Source organism: Adiantum capillus-veneris, chromosome 23 (genome assembly GCF_014529385.1).
Source record: "Adiantum capillus-veneris isolate H3 chromosome 23, ASM1452938v2, whole genome shotgun sequence".
NCBI classification, from domain to species: domain Eukaryota; kingdom Viridiplantae; phylum Streptophyta; class Polypodiopsida; order Polypodiales; family Pteridaceae; genus Adiantum; species Adiantum capillus-veneris.
Window position 1 is genome coordinate 105,812,941 of NC_140953.1, and position 10,517 is coordinate 105,823,457.

Consider the following 10,517-nt stretch of genomic DNA (forward strand, 5'->3'; position numbering starts at 1 on the left):
CATAATTTCGCGGCTCAAAGACTATTGTCAGGAAGTTCCATTGACATGATGTGCCAGGGCCGCGCTTTATTGGGCATTGGAAATTGGAGCATGCGGGCGTGTGCAAGGGGGCCAATCCCAAAAGCTTTTTAAAGCTCTTAATATAAAAAAAAACCGAATGGCAGTTGATGCAGTCGACGAGCAACGCGGTCGACAGGTGGAGATTGCATGAGGAGAGGAAGGCGCCACTTGGGCGTGCATGAGGAGCCAAGGACTGGAAGAGAGGAGAGGGCATCGTCGAAGGCTGCAGAGGAGAGGGATGGCTTGAGGCGAGGGCTGCCATATTCAGTGAGGGCCACACAGGGGTGTCGGGATGGTTGGATACAGGGAGAAGGAGAGGCCAGTTATGGCGTGAAGAGCTGCCAGAGAAGGGGGTCTCCGAATGCATAAAGAGCCAGTGATGGGAGGCTGCCAGTGGCTGCATACGGTGGTGGGGCTATTGACCAAGCCAGGGGCCAGTGGTGGCGGACCTGAGCACTGGAGGGCAGCGTTGCAGGGGAGAAGAAGAGAGGCAAGGCTGCCATACCAAGGCCTGGGCAAAGGAAACAGGACGGAGGTCAGGAGCCGAGAAGGAGGGCTCGTAGGAGTGCATTGGAAGGTGGGGTGAACTTGGAAAAAGCCTAATAGGGGTTCGTCTCATCCAAAACAAAAGGAGGGCAATTCCTACATAGTTCCATCATTGAACACTTTGGGGACTAGTCGAGTTGGATTGCTATTTGTGCAAATGTTATCATGTTCATTTTTTGCTCTCATGCCTATGTGCGAGTCATGGATGTGAATGGTTTTTGTGCAAGCAAGGGGTGTGCAAAGGGCTACAAAAGTCTTGTGGTGTGTCCGATATATTGAGTTAGTCATTGCTATCTATATGGTCGTGATATATGTCTTGAGGATGGAAGCTCGTGGGTAAACCTGACTCTGCCAATGATTTTGAGGTATTTGAAGGAGTCGAGATTTCTTGTCATGATTGCTTATATGTGAATGCTTGGTGCTTTGAGGGGGTCATAGTCGAGAATCATGGTCGTATGCTTGGCAGCCAGCCGGTTATGTGCAGCTAGGTTTGGTTGGATGCGGGCAAGGGGAATAGTCGTTTGCAAATTGTGTATCGAGGTGTGTGTTTGGTAGGGGATAGGGGTGCTATGTAATGACTGGTCTATAGAGAGGCATTTACACTATGTGCTGGTGGTTTTCCTATTTCCCCCTTTCCATCTTGTGGTGCCCCACTGAGGACCCACTACTTGATTCCTAACAAGGTGTTCGTGAGTCAAGATAAAGCAAGAGTTTGGTCCAGTGTTCAAAGGAGATGAAGATGATGACGAGTGGATTGCCGATTTTGAGCTATTTATGTGGGCACTATTGCAGATGCCAGGTGATGAAGCAAAGCTCCGAACTCTCCCTTTGGTGCTGCAAGGTAAAGCAAAGGTTTGGTTCGATGGCTTAGAAGAGGTGCACAAGCAGGACTGGATCTGATTTCACGAACAGTTCTTACAAAGGTATCAAAAGGGCGTGTCGGCATCGGAAGCAGATGCAAAGCTCAAAGCCTTGCAGCAGGAAGTAAGTGAAAGTTTTGATGCTTTTGCTGATAAATTTGAAGCTTATTGCAGAGATTTTGTCGCTGCTACCCAAGCAACCAATGCAGGATTCTTTAAACGGGAAAAGTTTCTATCATGTTTGCAAGCATCCCTATGTTCGAGAGAGGGTGGAGTATGAAGATCCAAGGACCTTTGATTAAGTATTCCAAGTTGCCAGAGCAAAGAGTCGAAAGATAAAGAAGAAGATGGAAGTAGGATTGCTACAGTCGGCAGTCATGGTAGCAAGTGGATCTAGGCCCAAACAGATTGAAGAGCATCAAGAGGTAAAAGCTCCTTGTTTTGCTGATATGAATGTGATCAAATCATGTGAAGTTGATGCCAGGCTAGAAGAGGTAGAAGAAGTACCAACCAGGGCTCAAAAGGTGCAGAGGTATATTCAGGGTGCCACACAGCTTGCTTGCTCAAGAGAGAGAGGTGGTAAAAGATCTTAAAGAAGGGGTGTCAATTCCAGAACTAGCAACGAGGAAGGTAGCAGCGGTACAAGACTTGGTCAGCTCAAAAGAGGAGTCTGACATTTCTCATAGCTCCGACAACAGTTTGGACACAGATAGCATGTGGGAGACAGTATCCCGGTCTTCCAGGAATGAGACCTATGATGTTTTTTATGTGGATGAAGTGGAGAACAGTGTATTTGAGTTTCCTGCCATCCATTCGAATCTCGAAGAGCAGTATAGTGTTTCACCTTGTGTGAATCTGCCAGTCGAGCAACCATCTCTCGTGTCTTGTGATGGTGAGTCCCTATTGGAGGAAGAGGTATGGTTTGATGGTGTATCATACCTAATTGAAGAGCAGGTTTTTGAGGATGACTTGCAGGAGATAGAAGCAGAAGCGGAGGTATGTTCAGTTGATTTGTCTATGCAGGGGGTGGCACAACCTTGCCTTGAGGGGCATGTCAAGGTGTGCTTTGAGGTTTCAGAGTTTGTGTGTAGCCGTGGAGAGTTAGCTCCGACAGACGACTCTATGGAAACTGGTACAGGTGCAGCCTATGAGAGTGGTCCTCCATGTAACGAGGAAGGTGCCGCCAACCTTGCAGGTGATGGGGTATTTGAAGAACATGTTGTCACTCTAGCAGGTCATGTTCTTGAGTATGAAGAGATGGTTTTGGAGCCATGTTTCGAAGATTTGGATACAGGTTTGCAAAGGGATCAGGTTTGCTTGGCTATGCAGCAAGTGGAGGCAAATGGAAGGGTATTGTGGCTTCATGTTATGCTATTGATAGCTATGTTGTTGCAGGTTGCTTTGCAAGGTGTACTATGCAGGTTTCAATGCTCATGTGATGAAGCTGATGATATTAAGGGTTCTATAGCAGATGTCATGATAGAGGTTGATGGTACAGGTGCTTCAAGTGGTCAAAAACATGTTTATGGTTGGCACGAGGGCTTGTGGATGGAGGGTGACAAAGTTCCATGTTATGAAGAACTAGAAGGATGGCCTATCTATTGGCCTACAGGTGCAAAGAAAGACTTGAAGATAGATGCTATACATGTGGATGGCCACAAACAGTGTTTTATATTTGATCCAGGTGGACTCTATGTCATGCTTGGGGGAGCTGTGAGATTTTCATTTGACCCTGGCAGGCGATGCAGTAGCTGATGCTTTTCTATCTATTTCTATCCTATCTATATAGCCGCTATATTATCTTTTTTCTTATGCAGTCTATGTAGCTATGTTATATCATTTTCTCTATGCATTCTGATTTTACCTAAATAATGCTATGGTTGAGCATGAATGCTAACCAAGGGGGTGGGCAATGATGGTGCGCCCAGTTGTGGTCGGCGTAAGGAGAGCTCAAAAGCCGTTACCGGGAGGTTTGCAAGCAAATGGTACGATGCTTGAACATTTGTTTGCTGCAGGGTTCAACAAGTCCTAAGTTGAAGTGTATGTCACACGTGGCATTTATCATGACAAGGAGTGGTGGCTTGAGTTAATCGATGCTCGTGGAAATTGTGCTATTCTCAATCACGAGGCCATCCGCCAACAACCATGGCCATTAGTTCAATTCAAAAGGCAAGGGGAGGTCATAATTTTGCGGCTCAAAGACTATTGTCAGGAAGTTCCAGTGACATGAAGTGCCAGTGACATGAAGTGCCAGGGCCGCACTTTTATTGGGCATTTTAAATTGGAGCATGCGGGGGTGTGCAAGGGGGCCAAGCCCAAAAGCTTTTTAAAGCTCTCAATATAAAAAAAACCGAATGGCAGTTGATGCAGTCAACGAACAACGTCGGAGGGAAGGTCGACAGGTGGAGATTGCATGAGAAGAGGAAGGCGCCACTTGTATGAGGAGCCAAGGACTGGAAGAGAAGAGAGGGCATGGTCGAAGGCTGTAGAGGGGCCGCCTGCAGAGGAGAGGGATGGCTTGAGGCCAGGGCTGCCATATTCAACGAGGGCCACATAGGGGCCGCGGGATGGTCGGATACAGGGAGAAGGAGAGGAGAGGCCAGTTATGGCGTGAAGAGCTGCCAGAGAAGGGGGTCGCCAACTGCATAAAGAGCCACTGATGGGAGGCTGCCAAGGGCTGCATACGGTGGTCGGGCTATTGACCAAGCCAGGGGCCAGTGGTGGCGGGCCTGAGCACTGGAGGGCAGCGTTGCAAGGAAGAAGAAGAGAGGCAAGGCTGCCATACCAAGGGCTGGGCAAAGGAAAGAGGACGGAGGTCAGGAGCCGAGAAGGAGGGCTCGTAGGAGTGCATTCGAAGTTGGGGTGAACTTGGAAAAAGCCTAATAGGGGTTCGTCTCATCCAAAACAAAAGGAGGGCAATTTCTACATAGTTCCATCATTGAACACTTCGGGGACTAGTCGAGTTGGATTGCTATTTGTGCAAATGTTATCATGTTCATTTTTTGCTCTCATGCCTATGTGCGAGTCATGGATGTGAATGGTTTTTGTGCAAGCAAGGGGTGTGCAAAGGGCTACAAAAGTCTTGTGGTGTGTCAGATATATTGAGTTAGTGATTGCTATCTATATGGTCGTGATATATGTCTTGCGGATGGAAGCTTCTGGGCAAACGTGAGTCTGCCAATGATTTTGAGGTATTTGAAGGAGTCGAGATTTCTTGTTGTGATTGCTTATATGTGAATGCTTGGTGCTTTGAGGGGGTCATTGTCGAGAATCATGGTCGTATGCTTGGCAGCCGATTATAGCCGGTTATGTGCAGCTAGGGTTGGTTGGATGCGGGCAAGGGGAATAGTCGTTTGCAAATTGTGTATCGAGGTGTGTGTTTGCTAGGGGATAGGGGTGCTATGAAATGACTGGTCTATAGAGAGGCATTTACACTATGTGCTAGTGGTTCTCCTATTTCCCCCTTTCCATCTTGTGGTGCCCCCACTGAGGACCCACTACTTGCTTCCTAACAAGGTGTTCGTGAGTCAAGATAAGCAGGAGTTTGGTCCAGTGTTCAAAGGAGATGAAGATGCTGACGAGTGGATTGCCGATTTTGAGCTATTTATGTGGGCACTATTGCAGATGCCAGGTGATGAAGCAAAGCTCCAAACTCTCCCTTTGGCGCTGCGAGGTAAAGCAAAGCTTTGGTTCGATGGCTTAGAAGAGGTGCACAAGCAGGACTGGATCGGATTTCATGAACAGTTCTTACAAAGGTATCGAAAGGTCCTGTTGACATCGGAAGTGGATGCAAAGCTCAAAGCCTTGCAGCAGGAAGTAAGTGAAAGTTACGATGCTTTTGCTGATAAATTTGAAGCTTATTGGAGAGATTTTGTCGCTGCTACCCAAGCAACCAATGCGGGATTCTTTAAACGGGAAAAGTTTCTATCATGTTTGCAAGCATCCCTATGTTCGAGAGAGGGTGGAGTATGAAGATCCAAGGACCTTTGATTAAGCAATCCAAGTTGCCAGAGCAAAGAGTCGAAAGATGAAGAAGAAGATGGAAGTAGGATTGCTACAGTCGGCAGTCATGGTAGCAAGTGGATCTAGGCCCAAACAGATTGAAGAGCATCAAGAGGTAAAAGCTCCTTGTTTTGTTGATATGAATGTGATCAAATCATGTGAAGTTGATGCCAGGCTAGAAGAGGTAGAAGAAGTACCAACCAGGGCTCAAAAGGTGCAGAAGTACCAACCAGGGCTCAAAAGGTGCAGAGGTATATTCAGGGTGCCACACAGCTTGCTTGCTCAAGAGAGAGAGGTGGTAAAAGATCTTAAAGAAGGGGTGTCAATTCCAGAACTAGCAACGAGGAAGGTAGCAGCGGTACAAGACTTGGTCAGCTCAAAAGAGGAGTCTGACATTTCTCATAGCTCCAACAACAGTTTGGACACAGATAGCATGTGGGAGACAGTATCCCGGTCTTCCAGGAATGAGACCTATGATGTTTTTTATGTAGATGAAGTGGAGAACAATGTATTTGAGTTTCCTGCCATCCATTCGAATCTCGAAGAGCAGTATAGTGTTTCACCTTGTGTGAATCTGCCAGTCGAGCAACCATCTCTCGTGTCTTGTGATGGTGAGTCCCTATTGGAGGAAGAGGTATGGTTTGATGGTGTATCATACCTAATTGAAGAGCAGGTTTTTGAGGATGACTTGCAGGAGATAGAAGCAGAAGCGGAGGTATGTTCAGTTGATTTGTCTATGCAGGGGGTGGCGTAACCTTGCCTTGAGGGGCATGTCAAGGTGTGCTTTGAGGTTTCAGAGTTTGTGTGTAGCCGTGGAGAGTTAGCTCCGACAGACGACTCTATGGAAACTGGTACAGGTGCAGCCTATGAGAGTGGTCCTCCATGTAACGAGGAAGGTGCCGCCAACCTTACAGGTGATGGGGTATTTGAAGAACATGTTGTCACTCTAGCAGGTCATGTTCTTGAGTATGAAGAGATGGTTTTGGAGCCATGTTTCGAAGATTTGGATACAGGTTTGCAAAGGGATGAGGTTTGCTTGGCTATGCAGCAAGTGGAGGCAAATGGAAGGGTATTGTGGCTTCATGTTATGCTATTGATATCTATGTTGTTGCAGGTTGCTTTGCAAGGTGTACTATGCAGGTTTCAATGCTCATGTGATGAAGCTGATGATATTAAGGGTTCTATAGCAGATGTCATGATAGAGGTTGATGGTACAGGTGCTTCAAGTGGTCAAAAACATGTTTATGGTTAGCACGAGGGCTTGTGGATGGAGGGTGACAAAGTTCCATGTTATGAAGAACTAGAAGGATGGCCTATCTATTGGCCTACAGGTGCAAAGAAAGACTTGAAGATAGATGCTATACATGTGGATGGCCACAAACAGTGTTATATATTTGATCCAGGTGGACTCTATGTCATGCTTGGGGGAGCTGTGAGATTTTCATTTGACCCTGGTAGGCGATGCAGTAGCTGATGCTTTTCTATCTATTTCTATCCTATCTATATAGCCGCTATATTATCTTTTTTCTTATGCAGTCTATGTAGCTATGTTATATCATTTTCTCTATGCATTCTGATTTTACCTAAATAATGCTATGGTTGAGCATGAATGCTAACCAAGGGGGTGGGCAATGATGGTGCGCCCAGTTGTGGTCGGCGTAAGGAGAGCTCAAAAGCCGTTACCGGGAGGTTTGCAAGCAAATGGTACGATGCTTGAACATTTGTTTGCTGCAGGGTTCAACAAGTCCTAAGTTGAAGTGTATGTCACATGTGGCATTTATCATGACAAGGAGTGGCGGCTTGAGTTAATTGATGCTCATGGCAGTTGTGCTATTCTCGATCACGAGGCCATCCGCCAACAACCATGGCCATTAGTTCAATTCAAAAGACAAGGGGAGGTCATAATTTTGCGGCTCAAAGACTATTGTCAGGAAGTTCCATTGACATGAAGTGTCAGGGCCGCACTTTATTGGGCATCCGAAATTGGACCTTGCAGGTGTGTGCAAGGGGGCCAACCCAAAAGCTTTTTATAGCTCTTAATTTAAAATAAAAACGAATGGGAGTTGATGCAATCGACGAGCAGCACGAGAGGGAAGGTTGATAGGTGGAGATTGCATGAGAAGAGGAAGGCGCCATTTGGGCGTGCATGAGGATCCAAGGACTGGAAGAGAGGAGAGGGCGTGGTTGAAGGTTGCAAAGGGGCCGCTTGTAGAGGAGAGGGATGGCTTGAGGAGAGGGGTTCCATATTTAGCGAGGGCCACACAAGGGCCGCGAGATGGTCGGATACAAGGAGAAGGAGAGGCGAGTTATGGTGTGAAGAGCTGTCAGAGAAGGGGGTCGCCGACTGCATAAAGAGCCAGTGATTGGAGACCTCTAGGGTCTGCATACGATGGTGGGGCTATTGACCAAGACAAGGGCCAGTGGTGGCGGGCCTGAGCAATAGAGGCTACCGATCTGGTAGACTGATCCCGAATTTATTGATGATTTAGAAGGGGAGCAAACCTGTTCTCTATCAAGAATTTGTGACCAGTGCTCACACTATGGCAAGATGATCATGAACTTGATAATGCTGATTTAGAGGGGATGCACAATGAAGTGCAATATCTTGTTGATAAATATGATTGGTTTCATTGTGCCGACGATACAAACAAGGCAATAGATGAAATTTTCAATGTGCATGCTGAACTTTGTGCTACAGAAGTGCAAAGATATTTGGATGAGAGTGAGAGACTTGAAGAGAAGTCTATTGTAGATGCGTTTAGTATGCATGTCATATGTGGAAAAATTAGTTTATTGCAGCAACTTGAGATGTGCAAGATGGAGGAACCTTCTCTAGAGGTGGACCTAGACCTTATGTGCTTATTGGAAGAAGCTTTGGAGGGGTTCTCAAATACAGATGCTAAAGATACCGATCAATCTAGATTCATGCATGAGCAAGTTTTTTTAGATGCAACTGATGATGAACTTATGCAGTTGTTGGATGATGCACTACTTGATTTTGAGCCGCTACAAGATTGAGAATTGTTTTTCGATGCATCTTTTGAGCCTAATGAAGAGGATTTTACCAAAGACTTGACATATTTAGATATACATGATTGGGATTCCAATACTAGTGAGAGTGAAGGTGAACTGCCAATGCTTTTACCTATGATTGATGATCGACAATTGGATAAGCCAGTTGCACAGGGGATATGGTCCCAGGGAGATCACCCAATAAAAATGTAAACTATCACATGAGTTCAATAGAAAAGTATTTAAATCTCTTGAAACTTACATAAATATATATACAAAAGGACATTATTTTCTCAAATTTGAAAAAAACTTACAGGTTTTAAGAGAAAAGGGTACATTATATTCCTAACAAAATTCACAGATTAGGGGTTTTACAAACATGTCTTGAACGCATGTGATATGGTAGTTTTACACATAGTGAACCCCAAAGGATATGGCAGTATCTAGTGTTACCTGATGCTATATGGAATTTGATGTTACCCTATGATGTAGGGAATTCTGAGCTAGCTTTTGACCTAGGCAATGACATATATTTGTATGGTCTAGGGAAATTGACTTATATGCCATATGATCCAGGCGGTGTTCATGAAGATTTGTGGGCTAATTTATGTTTATGCTATAATGATTGGAAGTTCTTGTATATTCCCTATGATCCTGGAGGATGGTGCAAATTTTTCAAAGGAATGCTCATAGTGGGACAGATGATTGGGTTCCCGTTTGATCCTGGGGGACTACTAAAGTGCAAAGTTACTGATTTGAAGAGTATCAATTATCTGTTGTAGCAGGTTGCATGGTACAAAGTTTTGGTTTCTAGATCTATGCTAAGTCAGAAGAGTTTTTGGTTATGCAGTCAATAAGGTTACATGGCTAGCTTCCAGTTGACTTCTTTGTACAATTGATGAAGTATCTTCACATCTTTTGAGTTGGTTCTGCTACTAGAACTTAAAGTAAAGGACTTGACGGACATTCCGTGTGTAGACAGAGTAAGGCATACTTGAGCTTGGGAGGGTTCCTTAAAGCGAGCTTAATGGTCAAGCCGTGTGCATCATTAACTGGAGCACTTGAGTCTGGTGGGGTTCACTAAACAGGTTTGTCATAATTGAATGCTTGGGAGATACGACAGATACAGTTCAAAGATTTTTGATGGACAGCTACTGGCCTAAAGATCAGCTAAAACATTTATGATAGGGTGTAAGCCTTAGTTTATTTTTCATATGTTTACCAGTTGCGTGAGTCTGATGATGGCAAAGAGCTAAAGGTACCTATAGCAGGTGCAGATTGAAGTGCAATTGGCAAAGACCGGAGGTTGTGCAGGTTCAGAGGGGGTGGATGTCATGCAGCTCTGCTACCATGCTAAGAAAAATGCCAAAAAAATGTACATCAAGCTTATTTGAAGCTTACTTGATTAATGGTCAGTGATCATGGCTTGTTAACAGGCCACGTTTAATGATTAAAGTATGCCAGATGTGGCTTAAAAAGGGCCAACTGATGTCTTAATGATGCTAGAAAGGGTTATGCTTGAAGTGATCATAGATGGGATATTATGATCTATAACTATAGTGCTTGAAGCGCTCTACCGGCCTGTCTTTACGGCTCGTCGATTGGAGCTACGATGAAGAAGCTATGGCATTTTGAAGACTGATTTGATTGCAAATTTGTACACATTGGGCAACTACAGCTGAGGGACAGAAAAGAAATGAATGCATGGGCTCGAATTGCTCATTTTGGGGAGCACGTCGATCTTTTCAGATCAGTGATCGGAGTTACGGTTGCCATGTTATTAGCCATTAAAGATTCACCGGGGGCCCGCTCCATACCCAGTCCGGACTGCTCAGTCGGAGTGTCATCTGGGAATTTTACAGCCTCAACAAGATTGTATGCATCTTAAAGGGTCTACAGGGATTTCCCGCTCGTCAGACAGAGTCCGGCTTGATCAGATAAGGCTTGCGGCCGATGACAATTGTCGGCACTGTTAAGCTGGGTAATTTTGGCATTATTTGGGATGTTGTTATGGGCAGTAAGATTCTTGAAGATATT

General features: G+C 45.3%; 1 protein-coding gene and 1 pseudogene across 1 annotated transcript; both read left to right on the top strand.

Annotated features, from left to right (window-relative positions):
- The first annotated feature begins 213 nt into the window (after positions 1 to 213).
- On the top strand, positions 214 to 5,060 carry LOC147428303 (uncharacterized). The gene is made up of 2 exons (XM_086497234.1): positions 214 to 637; positions 1,399 to 5,060. The coding sequence occupies exon 2, from the start codon at positions 2,181 to 2,183 to the stop codon at positions 3,219 to 3,221; it is 1,041 nt and encodes a 346-aa protein (XP_086353360.1). The 5' UTR covers positions 214 to 637; positions 1,399 to 2,180; the 3' UTR covers positions 3,222 to 5,060.
- Positions 5,061 to 5,437: 377 nt separating this feature from the next.
- LOC147428304 (uncharacterized) lies at positions 5,438 to 7,320 on the top strand (annotated as a pseudogene).
- Positions 7,321 to 10,517: the final 3,197 nt, after the last annotated feature.